This window comes from Pristis pectinata, chromosome 21 (genome assembly GCF_009764475.1).
Source record: "Pristis pectinata isolate sPriPec2 chromosome 21, sPriPec2.1.pri, whole genome shotgun sequence".
Classification (NCBI taxonomy): Eukaryota; Metazoa; Chordata; class Chondrichthyes; order Rhinopristiformes; family Pristidae; genus Pristis; species Pristis pectinata.
In genome coordinates this window covers 25,018,591-25,044,463 of record NC_067425.1, presented here as the reverse complement: position 1 = coordinate 25,044,463, position 25,873 = coordinate 25,018,591, and the positions used below count along the sequence as shown (strand labels likewise).

The window sequence follows — 25,873 nt, the reverse complement described above, 5'->3', positions numbered from 1 at the left end:
ATTCTATGACTCTATGTGCTTGTGGATCATGACATCCTGTTCTCAAGTTTGACCCTCAAGGAGCTGTTCCTATCTGTCTGCATTTTCACTGCAATCACTGAACTGAGCTAGCCAAATACATGGTAAGGGGCTGAAGTAGAATCCCTGCTCTGCCTACTTCCAAAGGGTTTCTTTCTTCTCATTCCTTCCCTGAATGGGCTGGTTCTGCTGCATGATGCCAACTCTCCACAACTCAACATAAGGCAAGTCTTGATTAGCTAATTGATCAATCGGTAACATCACAGGAAAGACACTGGTTAGGCACACTTGTCTATTGTTACTGTGTCATCAAACAAGACAAGAAACCTTACTGTTGGTTACAAAACTTGATTTTGCGATTTGCTCAACAAAACACATTGGAATGTATATGACAAAGCAACTATTTATTACAAAAGGGACAAGACACACCTATTCACATTACCGTCAAACACACTATCGCTGGCAACTTCTCCAACCTCCATTAAATACTTCATTTGCAAAGTTACATTAGTTTACATAATACCTATGGAATGAACGTTGTCTACTGCTTCTTCAGTCTTCTCACATCTACTCTCCTCCCATCATTGGAATTTACCTAGCACGTTGGATGGGGTACACCACATTTCTAGAAATATGAGGATTGTTTTTAACCCATCCGCAAACCAAACCTCAACAAGTAAATGAATATTATCCACATGCAGTGGAGACACAGACAGTCACACACTTGTCCTAAGAGACAGCCCAGCAGCAATGAAGCTGAACTGAAGTTGGGCTCTGTTGTTATAAAAACAAGTACATTAATGAGATTGTAAGCTGCAATCAGGATCAAATTCCCATACGTCAGATTTCCAGCCTGCTGTTAGCAAATCTACAAACACTTCATGCTATACAGTTACTGAACACCACTGGCTTTACAAGTTCAGTCCACAGAATCAGCACACAACACTGTTCCTTCCCATTTGGTTTGCTGAATCAGCAATGTGCTGGAAGGATTGGTCTACAGGGCCAGTGAATACCACTGTTCCTGCACAGTTCATCCTCAGGGCCAGTGAACACCACTGTTCCTCCTCAGGGCCAGCGAACACCACTGTTCCTGCAGGTTTCATCCACAGAGCCGCTGAACACTATTGCAATATCTAAAAATATTTCCATGTACATGCACCCATGAGTTTGGGTGAGGAAAATTACTGCATTTTCTCCTTGGGGACAGGATGATTCATACATTTTGCTATATCCCAATGGTGCTGAACTGAGACTTATCTATCCCTAGCCTTAGGAGAGATGTCAGAAAGGGTAAGAAAGAAAAGTAACAGTATATTATTCAGAAAAAAAAGCAAATTACACACTTCAATCCGAGATCCATCAATTATCTTTGCACAGGCTTTCCTCAAGTAGCAGTAAACTCAAAAAGTTCATATCCAAATAGATGTTACCTTCAGTGAGTTCTCTCTGTTTAAGCTGCATTCTTGTTTCTGCAGTTCTTCATTAGCCAGCGAGTCTGATCCCAATTCTTCTTCATCCTCTTCCATGATATCCGAGAGATCTGAGCCACGACTACTCTCAGGGAGATAATCCTCATTTTCTTGGTTCTCAGCTTTACCAATATGCTGGAAGTTGAAAAATAAAGAAATGTCAACTCACAAAATGTAGCAAGTTGCATTCAGCTGGGAAATTCAATGAGAGCAGTGTGCCTGGTGCTCAGCTCTTAGGGGTGCACAACTCATTTCCTACTTTCAGCTTCCCTTTGTCACAACTTTGCATCTCAGTTAGAGGGAAAAATTCTTTAACACTAGACCAAGATTTTCTTCCTACTCCCAAGTTTATAGCAGGATTGTCTGAACACCAGCTGGTGTAAAACTACTTCCAACTTGCCTTTATTTTCTTCCAAAACCATTATTACCCATGAAAGGAAGTTTGGCTGCTGTGTAGCGGTTAGCATAATGCTATTACAGTGCCATTGACCTGGGTTCAATTCTGGCCACTGTCTGTAAGGAGGTTGTATGTTCTCCCCGTGCGTCTGCGTGGGTTTCCTCTGGGTGTTCCAGTTTCCTCTCACATTCCAAAGGCGTATGGGTTAGGAAATTGTGGGCATGTCATGTTGGCGTCGGAAGTGTGGCGACACTTGTGGGCTGCCCCCAGAACACACTACACAAAAGATGCATTTCACTGTGTGTTTTGATGTACATGTGACTAGTAAAGAGATCTTAAAATACACTATCCAATGACTTACACTGTGTTCAGGTCAAGGGCTGTAATACTTCTCAATATAATAGTGGGAGGAGTGGCAGCCTTGGAGTATCCAGGAGCCAAATGAGTCCTCAAGTTTTCAATTTTGCAAGAGGTAAGCATTACTGGCAGCAGTGAAGGCTAGCTGGTGTCACTTGATGGGCACTGATGGCATGAGACTCAAAAGAAGCACACCACAGATTGAATTTATGGTGGTGAAACTTCCATTACCTTAAGAACTTCCACACAATGCAAAAGGTGGATGGGCACAGTAAGTCAAACCTCTAATGCTAATAGACATTTTTCATCATTCATGCAATTTCACTCACCTCTTTGCCTGTATGTATATTTCTCAGCACTCAAACATCATGGAAATTAATTTCTGCAAGGAGCAACCTGTAAAGTCATGCACCTTCTTTTCTTAGAACCAGTTTAAATACCTTTTATTGCAAGAAAAGCTTCTAATTTATTTTACAAGGGGCAAGGCACTTTCCATTCATGTTCTGCCTCCTACACATGGAACAAAGTTCTATCACACCAATAGACTTGTCTTCTCTTTTTCCATAGGAAAGAAGAGCTATAAGCTTGTATCATCAAAGGACAATTGTTTGAAGAACATCATCACCGAGAACTCTACACCAATAGAAATACATGGATAAGGGAGGCCACAGAAGGTGAGGTTGGTACACACTGTAAAGTCTTCTCTTTGTAAGTTTATTCGGAAAAATATGTTTTTGTGTCTTTGAGAGAAAAGAGCAAAACTGGCCTAAATTTGAAAATACAAAAACAATTGCTTTCAACCTGTTTTAAGAGGAATCACTATCAATCCTCAGCATCATCACTTCCTCCTCATATCACACAAACATATCCTGTTCTTGGTGTATATAATTCCAAAGTGAAGACATCATTAATCACATAAAATAATGAGAAATCATGATAACACTTTAGGACACATAAAATACTGGACATATAATCTCTCTTTCTGCTGTCTTTAAACTACACTCCCATACCTGACATATTTTTACTCCAGAGAATATTCCTTGCTGCTTGGCAGGCTGTAGAACCAAGAACTTGAGTTCATCATAGAATGAAAGACAGAATATTTGCCATTCCACTTTAAGATGCAGCTTACTGATACATCAGCACACTACATTATCAACCCACATGTTCTGCCATCCAGTTTGTCATCATCTGCACACTTCCAAATATATTTAATATCCATTGAGGCAATACACATTGCAATTTAAGCTGATGTTAAATAGCTTGGGTAAACTCAATTTCATTTTATTTCTTGTGATCTTGTCTGTGTTTGAACATGTTTAAGGTTTTCAGGTCCAATTTTAACATTTTCAGTGGTTCTAGATTCATGTCTACTCGAAAGCAGAATGAATCATAGGATTGTTATGTCACAGCAGGAAACCATTTGGCCTATGCAGTCTATGTTAGATAACCTCATAAACTAATTTCATCATTTCACCTCATGTATCAAAGTTTTCTTTCCATCAGCTGGGCCTGGATTTGAAATTATGTCCCTTAGATGAAAAGAAATGTGCAACATGAATGCTTGATTTTCCTCTCCATTTCACCCCTCTTTTTACCCCAATACAACTGGAATGCTCACCTAAATAACAGTATTTCTATGTTTGAAGAATGCACCAAAAGATTACTAATTTCATTCTTTACAAACCTGATGGTTTCTTTCAGATCCAAGCTGGCCCTCTTCAATCATCTCTTCATCCACTGCAACATGTGTTTTTTCCTGCTTTAATTCACAATCTGTCAGAAACTCCTCAATAGATGGCACCCTAATATTACTCAGGGAAGCATCATATTCTAACTCTTCCTTGGATTCTTGGATTCTGCTGATTGGTGTTTCTATAGTTTTTTTCTCCATTATCTGGTTGTTGGGATCACTTTCCAAATTTTTCCCTTCAGAATCTTCCTTAATGTCAAGATTTTCCTTCTGCTCCAAGTCCACAAGGAATTCATCAAGAAAGCCAACTGGCCTCTTCAGCTGAGCATTTTCCAAATGGGTTGTTTCTTCTTTTGGTTCTTCACCTTTTTTCTCTTTAGAAGAATCCAATAAACCTGCAGCACCATCCTGTGAAGTAATCAATCGATTATGTTAACTCACACCTATTTGTAAGGCTAATTAGATGATGCTCAAATAGTCATAATAAATAAGAGAATTTTATAGATAAAGCAAGCATTTAATCTCAGTATCAAGAGAGGTTGCTTGCAGAGATCAGATCAAGATCCAATGTAGAAAATGAGTGAATAAAATTTGAATATCACTGAGAAGATATGTCTACTCTTTAGATATTAGATCTGTAGCTTCTTGTATTGTTTTTCGTCATATACTTTAATTGGTTAAAAAGCTTTAAAATGTTATAACTATTACAATGTAGAATTCTAATCTTCCCACACCAAACTGCATAGAGGCTGCTTGCTAATTCAGAAAGCAAAACCAATTTGCCTCCTAAACCTGTTGGTGAAACCCGACACTCAACCAAATTACTCCAGAAAATTAGCATCTTTGCCAAATCAGATGGCCTCACCCGAGACAGGGACATGTACCAAGACCAGGATTTGGATAAAGTAGTCTCTCCTCCAAACCAGTATCTTAAAATAACCCAGCCCCCTGATCAATTGGCTGAAAACAGCCTCTGCCCCAAATTAGATAACTGAAAACTAAAACAATTAGAGATAACGTAACTGTTCATACATTCACTTTTAAGGTGCTTTCTATCAATGGAATACTATAAACCTCCAACGAATGCACATATTGTTTCAATGAAGTTATTGGTAGAGATATAAAGCTCCCCTTATCCCAAGTGGCACTTACCTTCAAATTCTCTACCATTTTGGTATCTTCCTTTTGAACACACAATGGCTCTTCAAAGTTTGGCTTTGTATCAGCCACCTGACTCAAAGTTTTAAAAGCAGGTGGATAGTTCCCCTGTTCATTTCCATTGTAGCTTGCGGCACTGTCATTATTGAGAACCTTGTCACAAGTTATAGCAAGCAGAGCCTCATCCTTGAAATCTACATTGGGTAATTCATTACTGAGGGGAACACTGTTGTCAGGAGCAGTCTGTAATGGCATAGGGTGCAAAGGAAATGTAAACAGTGCTCGAGGAATTTTGATGGGGTTGGAGTCTGTTGATTCGCCGTAAGGAGACATGGTACGAACAGTGAGTTCCTTAGAAATCTGCAGAAGCTGAATCTGGCTGGATCTGGCTAGCACACTACCAGCTGTGGGAGATGTCACTTCAATAATCTGAGAAGACAGCAAAGAAAGTTATATTGCCCTGAGAAACTCAGGTTAAGTTATACCAAAACTCTCCAACCATTCAATTTATTAAAGCCACTGAATTTATGCAGCAAGTTTCAATGAGTGGCACTAACACCCAAAACTTGTATAACTACTTATGATAGGTCATAAAACTGAAACATCTACTCACTGGATGCTGCCCAACCTTCCAAGTGGTTTTCTGTTTTTGTTTTACAACATGCAGAGCACATGCACACTCTGTATTACAAATCTCACAGTATTCATTTAGAGTTAAATGATGCAGCATCCTAAGAAATGTATTATGACATTTGCACAGGTTATCCACAGATGTGAAGAGTTATTTTCAAAAATAGGGAATTGGGCTTCAAATGTGGACGTCACAGCCACAATCACAGATAAACAGTGGGAAGAGTGCAAGGGAATTGTGAAATTTGAAGAGAAGACAAAAGAGGGGCATAATTCACGTCTAGAACATTTTAGAAAAAGTACTCTTACTCCTCCAGGTTATGAAACCTCTGGACAAATTAGCAATTGCTGTCAGTTGTTCAATTAGTAAATATGAAGCTTCCACTCCACAGCTCACCTGGCAAGATGCTGTGTGGAACTAAGTTCACTTACTGAAACTGTCATTGTCAGCACCGACTGCTAGTTCTCAGCAACTGTGCACCATGACATACCGAGAAAATGAAGACCAGTACCCCTAAGATAGGAGCACTCTATATCTTATTCCTACAAATATTTCTTTCTATTGTATAGCACAGAGAATTGGCATTGTGAATTATGGAAGCCTGAGAAAGATAGGCAGAAGCACAACAAGATGAAACCAATGTTAAGACATTTACTTGCACAGGGCCAACCAAAAATTACTTATGGAAAATGTAAAGTTTACCTTCTGCCCATCAGCATAGACAGCATATCCAGTGACTCGTACACCATTTGAGGTCCCCGCAGCATCTATGGTCACTGGTAGCCAACTGATCAGCACAACACCAGGAGTGGGGCCTGCTTCTATCTGAACATCCAGTGGGGCATCAGGAGGGCCTGCATCAACAAGTTAGGTCAGTTGGATTGGAGTATGTACCAGTCAGTGTGTACACATCTAAACCTGCACAGATTGACACAGACATGCTTAATCTGCACTACTTTGCATTAACAAACATGCATCTGTATCATTCAGCACAATCAAACTGTAATCCAAGTGAACTGAACTTGAAATACGTTATATCAACCAGGTCTCCTTTATCTATCCTTTACACAATCAAAGAATTATAATTCTGCTAAGCAAGATGTCCTTTTCGTAACAACATAGTGACTCTGCCTAATCACATCATGCTTTTCCAAGTGCTTTGTTATCGCTTCCTTAATGGATTTCAGCACTTTAGTTACAACTATTCACAGGCTAACTGGCCTTTGTACCATTTTCTCTCTCTGTCCTTGCCTAAATATGTGTGTTACATTTAATATCTTCCAATCTGCTGGAAGTTTTCCATAATCTAGAGAATTTGGAAAGATACCAAAAATATATCCAATATCTCTGCAGCAAATCTTTTAGAATCCTAGGATGAAGGCCATCTAGCCCAGGGTATTTGTCCATCCTTTATCACATTAGTTTGGCTTTTTCCTCTAACGAAATTAATTGTTCTACATTTCTTTCTCTTTTTTATCCATTGTTTAGTACTTCAGTATTACTTTTCATGCCTTCTGATATGGAGAAACATAACAAATATTTGTTCAATGTCTGCCATTTCCTTCTTCCCTGTTATTAATTCTTTGTCTCGCTTCTACTGAAGCCATGCTTACTTAAGCTATTTTTTCTTCTTTACGTACTTGTAAATGCCCTTACAATCTGTTGTTATGTTTTGTGATAGTTCTCCCCATCAATTGTTTTGCCATCATTCACTGCTTTCTAAAATTCTTCCAATCTTTATGTCTCCTACATTTCTTTGCAACTTTATAAACTATTCTTTGAATCAAATACCATGCTTAAATTCTTTAGTTAGCCATGAGTAGTCTTGTGGGTTTTTGTATTCAAATGGTAGTTGCTGTAACATTCCTTGTCTCAGAGGATTTATGTATTTGATCCCAAATCAAGCATGCTGGTATACATTACTGCCCAGCATTGGGTTTCTTGTACAGCTCACTTGAATTTACCACTGCTGCCTTATGCAAGAATTGGACATCAGTGGTCCATTTGTATATTTGTAAATATGACTCAGTCTATCTATTCTGTGGACTTATATACAACATGAGTGTTTCAATAAATGATTATAACCTGTTGAATCCAAGGCAGTGTCAATAAAGGATTAGCATGAAAACTTTGTGTGCCAGGTGTCTTGTTTTCAGACTTTACTTCCATTTCCCACATTTTCTTGCACAAACTTCAACTGATCTAGAACTCTACAGCCTAAATTGTGGTCCGTAATATTTTCTTCTCTGCTATCACCTCTTTCCTTGCTAACACCCAACAGCTCACTCCATCTCTGCAGTCTGATTCTGAAATTCTTATTTAAGTGTCCTTTTATGGATATTTCACTTCCATATCTTAACTAGAATTTTCCACTCTACCAGCTAGGGGACCTGCATATTCCCCTCTTCTTGTTGCACACCGTTCAGCCATCACATTTCTGGAATTCCACTTCAAAACATCCACCAAATCCTAAATCTTTAATAATACCATCAATCCCCAGACTTATACTGATATTCAAACTCCCCCTCCCTTAACCCCATTATCAAGTTAACTTCCTCATATGTGCAATTTTATTTAAATTCACAAATCATTATGTTACTGACCTCCTGCCAAAGTTGTAAACTGTGTATACACACATTTGAGTTGTCTTCGGTCTGGCGGCAGCTCCCAGGGTATCTGGTGTGGTCTGGCCTCGACTTTCACCTTGTACTTCATGTTCGGCCTCAGGTTCATTAGTGAGCATGAGTAGCACCCTGCCTTTACCACTTCGTACTCCTCCTCATTGAGGAAAATCACATGGCTGTAATTACTGTTGCTTGGCAACCAAGAAATGTCCGCTGAGGTTGCGGTAATACAATGGACTTTCAATTGCATAGGGGCAACACAGACATCTTTCCCCACAAGCATGCTGCTGCATATTTCATCCGAGTTCCCTTTGTCTGTTACACACTGTACATAGATTCGGTAAGTTTTAGTATTAAGGTCAAGTCTCTCTATTACAGCTTTGGTTTGTGCACCAAACTTCACATTCATCCGTAATTCTTTATCCACATAGATATTATAGCTGAATATTGTACCCCAGCCACCTGGAACAAGAGGGGATTCCCAGCTAACAATGATACTTTTGGCAAGCTGTTTAATCAATTTCAGTTTCCTGGGGTAAGGCACCACATCCTCATTATATTCAGCCACTTCTTCTGCATTGAGGTCAAAGCCATTGCTTACATGGCTCTCTGGTTTTATCTGTGAGTCGTGCAGAGTGAGATCTTCATGGGGGCTGGACGTCTCTGACTTTTCAATACTATTATTCTGCAGTGGGAGGCTTTGCTCACTACCACTGTGGAAACTAATCTCCTGGAATGAACTGTGGGACAAATCATTGGCTTCTGGAGGATGAAACGTCAACATGTCCTCATCAGATACACGCTCAATGAAGTTTGAAGGAACCAATCCTCTTCTCCCATCCATTAGCTCTCCTGAAAATGAATCAAAAGTAGATTTTAGTGGAATTTGAAATTTAATTCAGTTTCAACAGTTGAATGTCAGTCATTCTGATAGTACCCACTGGCAAAAGTCATCTCAACCCCTGAAAAAAATACACTTGCATAGTGTTTGTCCCAGTCACACCTTCATAAAATCCATCTTCATCCATGTCTCCATATACGTAGATATACTCTCCTGCTGTCAATGGTAGTTCTGCTTCTGGGTTTTCATTGGGCCCATCAAAAGGATTGTAACTGGAAGAGAGACGGAGATTTCAAGAAAACTTTACGTCAAAGTAATAGATTTGACTCAATAATCCCAGGAACATGGATGTACCACCAGGACCTCCTATCAGGACAATATTCATTGCTTCATCCCGAGGGTGAAATTCACCCTAACAAATTAATCCTTGAAGAACACAAATGGGTATAATGACTCCCTTTCATAGATTTCCACTGAGTTCAAGAGATATACATCCAATATAACACTGAGTCAAAAATTAAACACTTCCTTAGTTGTCAGGGAACACATTACTCCATTACTAAAAGACAGGCACTCACCCATTAGGTTATTAAAGGATTTTATCAGGTGCATTCTTCTCCTTCCATGAGATAAATTCCCCATCACAAATGAAGCACTACCAGTTTCCCACAACAGCTGTATAGTGACTGACTTCAAATTGGCACCATGGCTGTTCTAGAAATACTGCATTCTAAACAAAAATAGCACTGATATTTTACCCCTTTGTCTCCATTTCCTCCATGGCTGGGATTGTCTGATTGGTTGTCCGTCTGCCTATGACTCCCTGATAGTTTAGTGACAGGAATTTGCACCACCTATTGTCCAACAGTATGCCTGCTGAACTCCTGAATGAGTTGAGCAGGCAGTCTGCAGTGCCTCAGGCCTGGCCTGCTGAGTTCCTCCACAGCATCATCGTGCTTTTCATCTAGATTCCAGCATCTGCAGTTCTTTATTTCACTGCAGTGCCCTCACACCACTTGACACTGATTGGCACCAAGGGACGTCACATGACCAGCCCTCATCTGTGCTGGTGATCTCACTTCCTTTATTTCAAGGTGATTGACATGGAAATCCTGGATGACACTGCTCAGTTATGATTTTTTTTGGGGTGATTGGTGTCCAATACCTGCTCTCATCCTAAGAAAGGACACAGCCAAGAAACATTGTGGGGTTTCCACGTCAATCATTAGGGAGGAAGGAGTATGAAAAATATTAAAAATACTTGAAAAAACATTTTTAAAAATTATAGCCATCTTCAGTTGTTATTTTGTTGTTTGTCCCAAATACCTCTTACCAGGTTGGCTGGTATTCTGGGTAAACAAATCACATGGAAGATGTTCACCTTCTCTCTCTACCTACCTCACCCACTCCACAACTCCAAGAATTTCAGAAGGAGTTAGAAATCCTGGGAATGGACAGTGTCTTACTTAGCTGGAGGCCTCTCAATGGAGTTGGATCACTGAATGGCAGTCTGCCTCGCCATGTAAACGCTGGGAGATTCTACCTGCCAGCAGCAGACATGGGGTCAGTTTCATCACTGATCCACCAGTTAGGAGGTGGTCAGCTTGGCAACTAGCCAGCCACTCTGATGGCCTGGCCACCCTCCAACCATTAAAGAAAATTAAATATTGGCAGATACATAAGTAACAACCACATGGTGGGTTGGATGATTTGGCCCCATTTTTGTGAACAATGATATACTTCCTGGTTGTCTCAAATGTCTTCTCCCCAACGTTACACTAGATAGATGACAGACTCTGAACATCCAGTCACAAAGTAATGTGATCAGACCTGTGGGATAGGTTTAACGTTTGTTTCTACAGGGCCTGGTAAAGTGTCACAAGAAGAATGGAGCAAAAATTACAGTAATTTACCTGTATCGAGCAATGAAAACCTTCAATTTTGCAGTTACTCTACTCTCAGGCTCTGGAATGGAGGAGACATTATCAATGTCCAACTCCTCCACTTCACTGGCTGTATCAACCTGTAATTCATAAATAACACACAATCACAAAAGGGCAGTTTTCCATTGACCAGCATGAAGAATGACTAGAATAAGTTCTTATTTTAATTCTTCATCTTGAGGCATCAATTCATTTTTTCAACAAAATGAATATTTTGTGGTTATGGTTCGGAGTTAGTTACGTCACAAGCAGTTTTTTTGTGGCCTTGTTTAGAGTCAGTTTCATGTATTAACTGTTTTTATCAGCTCACTAATTCCTGACCAAGCAGACAGTACCTGAAGTCAAATATTACTCAGGAACTACCATTCATGATTGATAAAATATGACTCATCCTTTGTTTGGAAGTATCTCCCATTCAGCAGCTAGCCTAGCTGCAGTGATTAGTTGTACATTTGAGGATCTGAATTTAACTAATTTATTTAACACATTCATATAATGGCATTATTTAATGCCTCAAGGATCTCCATCTCTGACAAATGATGAGACCTGGGAGTAAGATTCAGGACATACATTTTCTCGGAGTTTTCTGAAAAACAGTTTTAGTTTCCTTGCCTCCTTCAGCAGATAATAATCATCACCAGATGGGAAGAATGAGTCCTGACACATAATTAATTAGCTTATGTCTAGTAATTTTAAGTGACCTCTTAGTATGCTTCTATGACTAAAAAACAAGGTGCGACATGTCTACATCAACCTCTAGACATTCAAACTGCATTATCTACAGTTGACTTTCCACTTTAATTATTATAACAATTGGATGCCTGTACAAATTCAAAGCTGTATTTCTATAGTGGTATGGTTCTGTTTAAATCAGCTCAGAAATAGTGTGTTATTTCAGAAGCAGAGAGTTAGGAATGGGTGACTATGTAAATTGCATTGGAATTGTGACACAGACATAGACATAGTTCAGTGACTGATGCATTAAGGGGCAGGGCAGATGATATTGTGGAGTTAGAAAGATGATATCTGATTGAAAGGATGTGATTTCTGAAATTTTATCCAACATCAAACATGACTGAGTTTCCAAACTGTCTAGTTCAGTCAGAAACAGTGGCAGAGAATAGGGAAGAAATTACTAGTATGTATTGTTTGTGGTAGATTTTCCAATTTTTACTTTTATAAACAATGCCTCATTTAAGATTGGATAGTGTTCATGCAGCCCAACAGCAAAGAGTAAGTGTAGGGAGGTTTGAAAAAGGACTACCACAGAAGTGGGCAGTGAACAGGCTACTCATTTTTCTTAAGACAGAATACTGGTCATCAAACTAAAGGGAAATACAGTTATATTCAGTGAACCAAAAGTCAGTCTGTGAAACAGTTAAATCTATCACTTCATTTTACTTCATCTTACCTCTGGAGTTGTACAAGACTTTGGGGTGCTTTGTGACAACTCTGTTTTGGGAGATCCTTTGCTGGAGCTCTGGTTTGATTCTGGTTGTATTTTGCTGCTGATGGAGCCAACTTCCGTTACTATTTCCTCCGACTTCTGGGAGACAATGACTGCTTGAGCCTGTGGCATATTGGGAATTTGCTCTTCCTGTTTCTTCTCATTCTGCTCTGGACAAGGTGACTGAGAAACTGGCTGGGGAATGTTTTCTACATCTAAGAGAAAACAAAATTCTCATGATAAAGCACATCAGTTTTTTTGAGGTTAATGATAAAACCCCCTGTAATCCAGGAAATGCAGATTCCAACAAAAGGGTGATTAAGATAATACAGCCACATTCCCAAATGGTATCCACACTGAGCCTATTGTATTTAACACCATGATCATGTGTTGTTTACAGTTATTTTAATGATATGACTGAAATAACATAGAAAGCCATTAAATAACACACTTTGCAAAATAACACACTTTGAAGCAAAATGTTGGAAAACTAAAATAAAAGCAGAAAATGCTTGGTTGATCTACCACAAACTTGGTGGTTAAAGGCTGTTTCTCGGAATGGAAGCCAGAGACTAGTGGTGTGCTGCAGGGGTCGGTGTTGAGACCCTTGTTATTTGTTATTTATATAAATGATACAGATGCGAATTCACAAGGCTTGATCAGTTAGGTTGTGGATGACACAAAACTAGGAGGTGTTGTTGATAGTGAAGGTTATCGTAGATTACATGGGGATCTTGATCAGTTGGGGAAGTGGGCTGAGGAGTGGCAAATGGATTTCAATACAGCTATGTGTGAGGTGATGCATTTTGGAAAGTCAAACCAATGTAGGACTTATACTATGAATGGTAGAGGATTAGGGAGTGTAATGGAACAGAGGGACCTAGGAGTACAAGTGGATAGTTTGTTGAGAGTGGCATCACAGGTAGACAGGGTGGTGAAAAAGGCATTTAGCATTAATCAGTCAGGGCATTGAGTATAGGAGTTGGAACATTTTGTTGCAGTTGTAAAAGGCAATGCTGAGGCCACACTTGGAGTACTGTTACAGTTTTGGTCAACCTGTTATGGGAAAGACATGATTAAACTAGAAATTGTGCAGAAAAGATTGATGAGGATGTTGCCAGGGCTAGAGGGCCTGAGTTACAGGGAGAGGTTGGCCAGGCTAGGTCTTTATTCCTTGGAATGTAGGAATGAGGGACGACCTTATAGAAATGTTTAAAATTATGAGAGGCATAGATGAGGTGGATGGTTACAGCCTTTTCCCAGGGTATGGGAGTTCAAGACTAGAGGGCATAGAATAAGGGTGAGAGGGAAAAGATTTAAAAGGGACCTTTTACACGCAGAGGGTGGTAAGTATATGGAATGAGCTGCCAGAGGAATTGGTTGAGGCAGGTACAATAGTATCATTTAAGAAGCACTTGGATAGGTACACGGAGGGGTGGGGCTTAGAGGGATAGGGGCCGAACACAGGAAATTGGGACTAGCTGGGTGGGCACGTGGTCAGCATGGACTCGTTGGGTCGAAGGGCCTGTATCCATGCTGCATTGCTCCATGACGCTATGGTGAAAAACTCAGCAGGTCAGGCAGCATCTGTGGAAAGAAAAACAGTTTCAGGTTGAAGACTGTCATCAGAACTAAGAAGAGAGAAAGTAGGTTAGTCGAGGAGAAGGTGTGGGAGGGCAATGGATGGAACAAAGGGAATTTATGTAATGGGTTGAAATGATGTAGCCATTGAGTAGACAGATAAGCTGCTTTCTCTGTGTAATATGTTGCTAATATTGTGAAGTTGCACGGTCTGGCCTTCTGGGATGTGCTGAGCAGGCTAGAATACACCAGTAAAAACAAGGGAGAAAAGAAATGGGAGGGGGTAAAGGAATGGCAAGCATTAATGGCCAGCCATGACCCAAATAGAAAGAATGACCAAGCTATCTGAAGCTGGAGAATTCATTATTGAGTCCTGCAGGCTTTAATGTTTCCAGACAAAAAATGAGGTGTTGTCCTTTGAGCTTATGTTGGACCTCGTGCCAGGATTATGCTTTTGAGGATGTGGGTGCTTTTAAAATTGCTCTGGCAATTGAACCATACGACAGCACTAAAGCATAAAGATTCAATAGAAAAGTGATATGGAGTACTCTGGAGTAGGCTCATTAGCAGCAAGCGAGCAGTCAGATTACTGTAAGTATACAACATACAATCAAATTATTAAAAGTAAAATTAGCAAAGATTTACACCACTGTTATGCTAGTGGGAGATTTTGTTTTTATCTAAAAATGTGCTGATAAGTGGGAAGAGAAATTTTTGATGAGAAAGGGCAGGGTTTCACTTTAGTGGCTTTGGGACGCTATTCTTAGTCAATGTGTTGCTACTCAAATGAGGAAAAAAGTACTACAGCTGGTTCTATGTAATGAAGTGGAAGAAGGAACTGATACAACAGTTGGCAAACATTAGAACATTTAAAATGAAAGCATATTTAGGACAAGTGTACGAAGTGTGTCAATAACCTTGGCCTCAGATTGCCTGACCTGGAGAATTCACCTGGAGTTTTCAGAATGTTAACAGCTCCCACCCACTATGAAGGAAGGACAGGAGCTGATTGTTTGTTCTTAACTGGGCATGCAGCTTAAGCTACATATTTTCCCAACAGTATTCCCTGCTGCATAAGTAACAAATATTATCAGTTATAGTTCAATAATACCAAATAAAAGAAGCAATGCAATTGATCTTTACCCTGATAATGACAATCAGCTTATTCTTTTATTGCAAGTAATCCAATTTAGTACTGTAATCATCTCAATAAAGCTACTAGATATTTATAGCTGCAAGAATGGACATAGCAGCATGTAAGTGCTATTAAATTTCTCTTCCATAGGAGATTACCAGACTACAGAGAAAAAGACTCAAGCTTGAGGAAGCGCAATATCCTCAATGCCTCCTAGGAATCTCTGGCCCATTACCATTCAGAAGAGAGAAGGAAACTTCAGAACAGTATTGAGAACCTCAAGGACTTGCAGTATAAGGACAGAGAAACCCTTCATAAGCAGAGAAAGGAATACACCACCTCACAAACTACCCATCTGCCCACCCTTTCAGGCACCTACTACCCCATCTGTGAAAGAGTCTGCAATTTTCACATTGGCCTCATTAGCCACCTTTGAGTCCACAAAACTGTACTGGAAGCAAGTCATCCTCAATCCCAAGGGACTGCAGAAGATGAAGACTCTACTTATAAGCACCTTCCATGACCTCAGCATGTTCCAAAGTGTTTTACAGCAATGAAGCAGTTTTTTGAACTATAGCCTCAAGTGTAGTATAAGAAATTGGCCATCAATTGGCATAGAGCAAGGTCCAAAGCTCCCGCAAACTACAGTATGATAATAAACAGATAGTTCATTGTTATGCTGTTGACTGACATTGTCCAAAACACTGGGGATAACTCCCCTACACATCTTCACAATGATCTTTATGAGGTCTTTACATTTAATTCAATGAGCAGACAGGGCTTCAGTCTACCACCTCATCTGAAGGACCATACTTCCATCAGTGCAGCATTATAGATCTTACTGGTCAAATCTCTGGTTTGGGACCTGAACCTACAACCTTTTGATGAGAGGAGCACCAGGAAGACCACAAAGGTTTAATCAGTTTGAAATCACAACTGGTCAAGATATCTTCAACTTAAAGTATTAAAATTTAAGCTGTAAACACTCAATACAACTTGTATCATATTGTTGTCAGACAGGATCAAGTGGGACTTATCAAGTTTCTATGCCTGAGATCAGATTGTTATTCTGAATTTCAAACAAAGTTTCTGCAAATGAACTTCTGGTATCTCATATAATCTCTGCTATATATTTTGTAAGGCTTATCCCTCTCTAACTCTGTTACCTTTTTCCACTGGTGATTCCACTCCATTTAGTAGTTGGGGCTGGCTGCGGGACAGTAGTCCAGGTGTATCTGAGTTCACAAGAGTGTTGGTCAGTAGATCAATGTTTCCAGCTTGCAGGCGGAAATGCTCCAATTCCTGCGAGAGAAGGCTAAACTGCGTGCTTTGACTCCGACATTTCTCCTCAAGATCTCGTACCTTTGCCTAGTGGAAAAGATGAAAATGATCATGCTCAACATATGGAAATTCTATTCTGCAACATGTCAATCACCAGTCTAGTCCTCTGCTGTATCACTATAGCTTTAAGTCTGGGATTTGGTCCTCAGCACTGCTGGTGAAGCATGTATGATGTTTCACAGAGATACATATACTGCACTGTACACATAACATGGAGCAATTGAAAATAAAAGAGCCTTGACAGAGTTACATCCCCTTTGTTTTGTGTGACCATCTGGAACTTCCAAACAAAAATTAAAACATAATGTGCTTTTAGATAGTATCTTTCATGACCTTAGAGTACCCCCCAAATTTCTTTACAGCCAGTTAAGGAGTTACTGTTGTAAAATAGGCAAAAACATTCAATTTGGGAAGACCAAGATCCAATAAACTGCAATGGGATAAATCACCAGAAAACCAATTTAGTATAAATGCTTGAGGGACATGCCTTGGGCAGTTTTCCAGAGAAAGACCCCTACAGCTCTTACACCTACCTGGGTGCGTAGATTAACATTCCACTAAACACCTTATCAAAAACAATTCTTTGAGACTATAGCCATCCCTGAACATTTGAATATGTCCTCTGGTCTCGGGTGAGATCTATGCCCCTCTGATTCAGATACAGATGTTCTTCCTGAACCAAAGATTGTTTTTCTGATCTGCTTGGCACAAAAAGCATCAGAGTCAGATCACTCACTGCCCTCCTGAAGTGAAGTGGCTCCTGCAACAGATCTTAATGCATTGGTTCATGTTATGTGTTCAAATGCATTGGGACTCATTCCCACTTTTTGAGTCATCCAGTATCTTTCATTTTGGAGCAGCAGGCCACATTGTCCATGACCTGTGTAGACTCTGCTCAAAGATGTGCACTGTCTTCAGAGGAAATAAAAACTAGGAGCTTCTGCTGTGGAGTGAGTGATGAGGTATTTATTCCCTGCACTTACATCTGAATAATGGGCTTGTGCCAGCTACATAGATGTTACCTGCTGTTTCTGAGAATGGCCAATGTGATTTAAATGGGTAAGTGGTTGTTTGCTAAGTCTTTTTGAATGGGAGGGTGATGTTGCTCATGAATTTTCCATCATATTGAGGACATTGCTATGAGGTTGAGTGCAAAGTGGACCATCATCAGTGACCATTGTTAGAGGAATTAAGGCCACAGCATCCATGTGTGTGGTAGGTACATGATCATGAAGCAAAGTAGTATTGTGCAGCCAAGTGTACAAGGGCCACTGTTACAGTACTGAGTGGGCTGGAGCAGAGGTTCTTAACTGCACCTTCCCAAGTTTGCCCAGCCAGTTTTTGGACCATTCACGTTTATTTGAATCTTTTGGCTGATTTTAGTTGGATTACATCAACATATGAGCATTCCATCTAGTTTTATGTCTAGGCATAAGGGTGAGGGTCATGGATAAAATGTGTTCTGCAGAAGGAGACCTTTCCTAGCATCCATCTTGCACTGATGGAAAACTGACTCATCGGTTTTATTGGGACTGGGCCAAAGGTACCAGGCCAGGAAATAGCTTTCTAAAAAATTCAACTATTTGCTGCTAAGACCATAGGTCCAAATGTCAGCAGTGCAGTGTTGTCAGCATAGATGGACTTCCAGGACCTGGTGTTGATTAATCCCACTGTGTAAATGTTAAAAAGGGCTGGGACAAGCACCAACTCCTGAGGCAGACCAACACCGATTGTTTGTATTCTTCAAGTTTTGTCATCAAGACAGACATTGAACTTGTCAAGATACCTAAATTCCTGTGAGTTCCACAGCAATGGATTACTTTTTTGAAAGTTTTGGCAATAGGTCTTCATGCCACCTAGTGACATATGATGATAGTAAAACTTAGGAAGGCAGCTCCAGCTTCCATCTACCTCTGAAACACTGCTTTATTTTTGCTAATGGATGAACCCTGTCAAAACAACTTGTTGCCCTGAAGTCCACCTGTTCATTTTCTAAGGATGATTTCACCCATTTAAGCATAAGGTGTTCAGACATCTTGCAAGTTGTAAACAAAATATGCATCGGCTGTTATCTTTTGGGATGATTGTTATTTTTATCTATGATAGCAATGACTTTAGGGTGGTGCCATACATCAGGAATTATTTTGATGACAAGGGTGCTGAAAGCAAATCTGACAAGTCATGCTCTTGCAGATTATCGAACGGTTGTGTGCACATGGCCAGAACTGGCACTCGGCAGAACTATCTTCACCACTTCAGTGGTGAACAGTATTCTGAAAGTAGTGTGGGGAGTGGGTTTTGCAGAGATAGCTTAAGCAGCTTATTCAATCTATATATTCTTTTGGTGATAGTATTTGCCTTTGAGTTGGCTAGGAGTTTGGTCTCTATAGTGTTGCACTGACCTATGGCTTCTCAAATGAGGAATCTGAAGCGACACCAAGCTACTTCTCTATTGAAGTGTAAAAAATCCAGATGAACAGGAAAAAATGTTTCCTTTTTACTAATAAAACATTTTTGATGCTTGGTTTTCTTAAGACATGGAGATATTAATTTTAGTTTAAGCGTTCAATGTATTTTCATTATCATCTATGTCCCTGCTGCCTTACTCTTGATGCTTTAGTCTTCCTCTTAACTTGTACCCAGAACTGCGACTCTGCAGCCCCTCTAGACTCTGCCCTGTAACCATCTTGCCTCTTCTCTTGGAGTCAGAAAAAGATGGCAAACTCCTCAATGTCCCATAGTAAAAATGCACACTTCCTTGAGATAAAATGCTGGAAAAATTCCACAGGTCAGGTAGCATCAAAGAGAAACAGATACCATTTCACATCAAGGACCCTTCATCAGACTGAGAAAAAGAAACAAGTGGTGTTTTTTCACTTTCTCGGTTCTAACGAAGGATCTAAGACTTGAAACGTTAACTGTTTCTCTTTCCATAAATGCTGCCTGACCGGCTGAGTTTTCCAGCATTTTCTGTTTTTATTTCAGATTTCCCACATCTGCAGTTTTTTTGACCAACATTTCCTTGAAGTTGGTTATTCCTCATTCCTAACCTTCTGCCTGGTGTTGCTCATATTTCTATAGGTAGTTAGGACCATTGTTTCAATGAAGAAAACATCACAAAGTTAATGTGGGAAATCTGCAAACAAAGCAGAGACATTACAGATCCAATATGTGAAAGCTAAGTGACAACTTCATGTATCTCCAATATACTGTATAAAAGATCCATGGAATTTAGATGCTGACAGGAATGTTTAATTTAGCCTGTAATACTCTTTGCTAATTGTAAACAAATCTAAATTTACCAAGTGCAGTAAATACACAAAATATTATCCTCATTTAACTTAGATTTAATGTTGCCTCAAAATAGATCCTTCTGATTCATGCTCCAAATGCTGTCTGAATTGTGATTTGATCCCTATTACAATACTATGGTCCCTCAATTGTTGACTTAAACTTCGATCCTCTGATCCTTGTGTGGTCAGTATTTTGATGCTGCAATTCTCAGGTTATGTGGACAACAGGATAGCAAGGTGAAGGGGCAAATTTGATGTAAAATTAAACCGCAGAAGTCTGATTTTCTAATAAGTTAGTTACAAAGCACGGTCTCATTTTGATCAGTTGAGTTGATAGCATTCTATTTTCAGTTTATATCATTAAGGAATGGTACATTTACATCACAAATACAAAAACCTTAATTTCTAAAAGGTACAGCATTGTAGCACTGACTTGCATTATGAATGTTGTACAAAATGGGATTATAGAAACATTCCTCTGGTGTCCCATCATATCTCACAAAGCATTGCCAAGTGAATCACATACAAGTAATTACAGGCGCATACAATAGCTACATGGCAAAGCCATTTTAACAAGACCACAAACAGTGGTAATTACAGCACTACTTTGTCTATTTTTGTTAGTGTTAGTTAAGAATGCTGACTAGGGTGCTGAATGTATTCCCTCAGCATTTAATAGTATAACTGCATTTTTACATCTGCCTCAATCATAAAACAGGCTAATGGGACCTTGCTTTGTCTTATCTGAAGAGCAATATCACTGATAATGCAGCATTTTTCTGGCATGGCAAAGCTTGTCAGACAACATTATTTTCTCAAGTTCTAAAGCGATGTACAAACCTGCAACCTTCTGACTTTGAGCAAAGTATTGTGCCAATTGAACCAAACTGACAAACAACTCAAGAGATACAATGCTGTGATGTGGCTCAAGATATGGCAGAGTCTACCATGTATATCAAAGGCACAGAGAGACACTACTATTTTTAATAAAGGTAACATGAAGAAACTTGTTTTGTTAGCTTCTACAGCAGGATGTACTGATAATTACTGTTTAACAGAAAAAAGGCAATTGTTGGAAAGGGAAAATGACTTACATTCAATAGACTCTGAATTACAGCCTTGATTTAAAATAATTCAGGCATAAAAAAAATTATAGAGCCACGCAAACACTGACAAACCAAACAGAATAACGTAACTGTTGATTCTCATTTTGTAAGTGCAGTAATTAAAACTGGAAGGTACACATTCAGGTAAGCAATCATATATATTATATATATATTGCATGGAAAGGAGCACAGAAGATTTTTCAAACACAAACACACAGGTCTCTATGCTAAAGAAATGGGATTGGTGGTTGTGTGTGTACCTGCATGCAGTCCAATGTATTCTTTAGCAGGAGAAAATGGAACACCATTAAATAAAAGCATGCTTCAAAGCATTAGTGAACCTCAATCCAATAAATTTCACACAAATATATCTAAAATATACCAGCTCTCGCTGCAAAACTAGGCAGGTCAACTCCTACAATTTAACAGAAATCAATGATCAGTATTGTAGAGAATGATAAAATCTAACTGTTTAGTTAAACAATGTTAGCTCTAATGCACCTTTAAAAACAGTTCGACCTTAACTCGAGCTGTCCAGAGATCATTAATAGCTTACTGTCAACATTCGTGCTTTCACACATTCACAGGTAGTCACATTTCACAGAAATTGGATAGTCAAGATGTGAGTGAATGAAAGGAAGATATTAAAACTCACTGAACTCTGATTATGAAATTAAGGTAAAAAGTCGCATGTTCCATTATTTTAGCCCATTAGGGCTCTGGTGCCAAAAATGGGTTTAAGGTTAATCCTACTACCCAAGCTCTTGGTTCATAGCTCTGCAAGTTATGGTTCTTCAAATGCTTATTCAGCTACTTTATAAATGTAGTGAAGGTTTTACCTTGCATCATCCTTTCAAGTTGTGAGTTTCAGAACCCCCAATCATTTCCTCAACTCTCCTTTCATACATCCATTGATTATCTTAAATCTATGCCCTTTAGTTCCGAAACTTTCTGCTAAGGGAAGTAGGTCATTTCTGTTCATCCTTTCTCAGCCTCTCACAATTTTATACACCTCAATTAAATCTCTCCTCAATTTCCTTTGTGCCAAAGGGAAAACCTCAACCCAGACAATCTCTGCTCATAATTTTCCAGCCAGGGCAACATTCTTGTAAATTTCCTGTGCACTTTCTCTGATGCTTTCATGTCCTTCCTATCCAGAGTTGCACACAATTGTACAGTAACCAAACTGGCCTAACATCAATTTATAACATTCTAGTGTAACCTCCCCACTCTTGTATTGTAGGTCTCAGCCAATAAAGGCAATTAACCCATATGCCTTCTTAACTGCCTTATCTACCTGTCTGGCTACCTTCAGAGATCTGTGGATATGCATTCCATGATCCTTGTATTGCTCTACATCCTTTAGTATCCTATCGTATAATCCCTTATCTTCTCAGCCCTCTTCATATGCAATATGTCACAGTTCTCACAATTTAATTCCATGTGCCATTTTCATGCCCATCTAACCAGTCCATACATGTGTTTGTTAGCCTACACCTTTCTTTCACGCTATTATCCACTTTTTCAATTTTTGTATCTTTAGAAAACTTCTTAATTTAAATCCAAGTCATTAACATGTACCCCAAAAAGCAAGGGGCCTGGAACTGAGCCCTGGAGAATCCCACTGCATTCAGCCCTCCAGTCCTTAAAATTTCTGACAACCATCTTACATTTGTATCTGCCACCAAGCCAAGCTTTAATCCAACTTCCCATCTTCCCTTGGATCTCTTGGGCTTTTATTTTCTTGACCATTCTGCCATATGGGACCTTCTCAAATGTCTTGCTGAACTCATGGATATTTAGGGCTGAAGTTGCAACCAAACTTTCGTCCTTGCATTCAGGGGCTGAAAACACTGATGAATAAATGGACATATATCTCTACAGATATTATTAATAAGCTTCTAAGGTGATTTCCACTTGGTCACCATCACTGACTAGAATCCTTCATGATGTTTGCTGATGTTCTGTACCAGGTGAAACCACATTAACTTTCCATATTCTCACAAACTAACTGAATTATTAAATAGAGAATATAGAGCCAAACCAAATGAGTTGTTAGCAACATATGGCTGGTTCAGATTAGCCCAAATTAACAATGTCAGAATATCTGGTGGTACCATTCTATCATCCAATGTGTTGGGAGTAGGAAGAAGATTTGGATGAGGACTCCTGGCAAACAGCTATTAAAAACTTAAGCACAGTTCATCAGCAAGCATCATAAAGAATCTATTTAAACAACGCACCAGAGCTAACAGTCTGCAGGACCTGCTTAGATATTGCAAAGCCTACTGAAAGATTCAATTTTAGGATTACGGTCAATTCTTCACCATGATGCTGTGAGTGGAGGAGGATAATTAGACTTCAAATTGTGCATGTAAAATCATTCCTAGGAGTGCAGTTGTTAATCATTTCCATTCTGGCCAAAAATAGTACTGCTACTTTTTGTCAGTGCAGGACATGGATGGGTTATGAAGCACTGAGTATGCAGTAGACTGAAAGATAAACAGATCGGGATGTGCTAACAATGTTCTGAATATAACCTCTCTGTAACTGTAAGGAAGCTGACTGTGAAATGTTTACAAGAACAGTCTGTGTTGTTTGAAAGGTATTTTCACATTTTTTTACAGCATAGACGGAGGCCATTTCAGCCCATCAAGTCGATGCCTGTTCACTTAGCAAGCCTATTCATCCACTAATTTTTCCTGTAACAATTCTCCCCGTATTCTCATCAAATACCCCCAGATTATACCTCTCATCTATATATTGGGGGAATTTACTGTGGCCAGTTAACTTACCAACCTGCAAGTTTTTGAGATGTGGGAGGAAACCAGAGCAACCAGGGAAAGCCTACTCGATTGCAGGGATAATGTGTGAGCTCCACACAGACAGCACTGGAGGTCAGGATTGAACCTGCATCTCTTGAGCTGTAACTCAGCAGCTTTACCAGCTGCGCCACTGTGCTGCCCACTACAATGGTGCCTGTAGTTACAAAATATCCTGCTTGGAAGCACTATTTTGCATGATTTCTGTTGATACAGAATGTGCTGTTGGAAAGTTATGTGTGGCGTTTGTAGACTCTGCAGTCTGTGTCATCAGAAGTGATGCATTTGGTGGAAGGAAAGCATTTCTCCTTGGTGCAGAAAATTCACAATTGACCATTGCATGTGTTCCGATGACCTGATTTCAACATTCAGTTTGCCTTGGCAATCTGGCGAACTTGGGCAAAGACCAAGAAATATCTCCTTATCTGGAGTATTTGAGAAGTGATACATTTTCACACAATGTTGTGGCTGGTGCTGCTCCCTGTGCTATTCTTGGAGTTGTTGTTCATTCAAATTATGTTTAAGGTGTCTCTTGATGAATGGAATCAACATTATGATTTGGGGAGCAACTCTTCAGCCACTGGAAGGAGGTGTTTGAGGAGGTCCCTCGCAATGACTTTCCCTGTTCCCTGCAGGCAGCAGAGTGACACCCCTGTACTTATGCAGACGGTTGTCTCCTTTCTTGAAGATGCCATCTTTATGGCATCTCTGTGTTCCCCTGATACATGCTCTTCTTCTAAGACATGGATAATGGGACTTTGGATTCAAGACTCAAACTCTGTTGCTGAGTTTAAGAGCTTCAGCAATGATAGTATCTATTCCAGCAGCCCTGTTACTTTTTTAATTGGGATATGGCCTTTTCAATTTATTGTCTGTCAGGAGTGGTGGCAAGGCCCAACCAAATACATTGCTGTGGTATGGAGTCAAGGGCACACACATTACAGACACAGTTGTAGTTGAGGAAGTCTTTAAAGTGTTCTTTCCAGTAGGCACTGACTGCCTCTCTGTCTTTGGTAAATTCACCTCTGTTTTTGGCTCTCAGTGGCATTGGGCTTTGGGTGTTTGGGCTGCAGATGGTTTTTGGGTGCTTGAGCTTTGGATGGTTCTGATGGTGCTGAAGAACACACATGCCAATGAGTTGCTGAGCCTTCTGCACTCTTTCCTCCACCTGTTCTTTAAGTCACAGATTTTCTACTGGACTTCTGCCTTAGAGCTGTTACTTTTCCCTTGAGGAATGCTGAAGCTACCAGTCTAGGAACACTACATTTTTGTTCCTTGATGTCCTCCGATGAAGAGTCCTCAACCTGAAATGTGAGCTGTGTCTCTCTTTCTAAAGATGTTGCCTGACCTGCTGAGTATTTCCAGTATTTTCTGTTTTTATCTCATCAAACCAGTCCCAGCTCTTCTGATTGGAAAAGCCAAGAATCTCTTCAGTGAAGTCAGTTATTGTGGATTTCAGGGTAGTCCATACACTGTGGACTTTCTGTGGCTCCTGATGGCTGACAGTGAGATATCTGTCTAAAAAGAGAGACTCTTATGGGGTCCTTGAGAACTTCAACATTGATCTTCTTGTGGCAGTGTTCCTGTTGATCTTGATATTTTGGGACCAGTTTGAAGGAGATTATACAGTGGATTAGGGATTGGTCAAATTAGGAGTCATTCATCTGTATTTGGACTGGGGTGTTGTCATGTGATCTTGTGTTTGTTCCTCTGTTGAAACAGTGTTAGTTACGACAAGACTGTATCCAAGCAGTTGGTAGAAAGACCCCAGAGGAGCTAGGCTCCCCTACTCTTTCCTTGCTGATCATGTTTTCTCAGGGGATTACACCTTCCCCCACCCTGGTGTTGAATTTGCCCACGAGGATCAGTTTGTTTCTCTCTGGGATTCAGACCAGGGTTTTTTTCAAAGTTGGAATAGAAGCCTTCTTTGGCCTTATCCGAAGCTTCCAGGGTTGGGGCGTAGGCACAGCTGACTGTAACATAATGGTGTGTAACAGTTATCCCACACTAAAAG

At 39.8% G+C, this 25,873-nt stretch overlaps 1 protein-coding gene across 8 annotated transcripts in view; it reads right to left on the bottom strand.

Moving 5' to 3' along the window:
- Positions 1-25,873, bottom strand: part of LOC127581347 (peripheral-type benzodiazepine receptor-associated protein 1) — a 220,730-nt gene that overhangs the window by 38,235 nt on the left and 156,622 nt on the right. For 6 of the 8 annotated variants that reach the window (XM_052035676.1, XM_052035671.1, XM_052035679.1 and 3 more), the window contains 10 exons: positions 21,298-21,318; positions 16,464-16,665; positions 12,546-12,796; positions 11,105-11,214; positions 9,354-9,463; positions 8,330-9,202; positions 6,429-6,580; positions 5,090-5,524; positions 3,932-4,345; positions 1,452-1,625 (listed from right to left, as the gene is read on the bottom strand). In XM_052035676.1, coding sequence (XP_051891636.1) covers positions 1,452-1,625; positions 3,932-4,345; positions 5,090-5,524; positions 6,429-6,580; positions 8,330-9,202; positions 9,354-9,463; positions 11,105-11,214; positions 12,546-12,796; positions 16,464-16,665; positions 21,298-21,318 — 2,742 coding nt within the window. The remainder of the gene's footprint in view (positions 1-1,451; positions 1,626-3,931; positions 4,346-5,089; positions 5,525-6,428; positions 6,581-8,329; positions 9,203-9,353; positions 9,464-11,104; positions 11,215-12,545; positions 12,797-16,463; positions 16,666-21,297; positions 21,319-25,873) is intronic. The other 2 variants (XM_052035673.1, XM_052035672.1) reach the window with 2 other exon arrangements.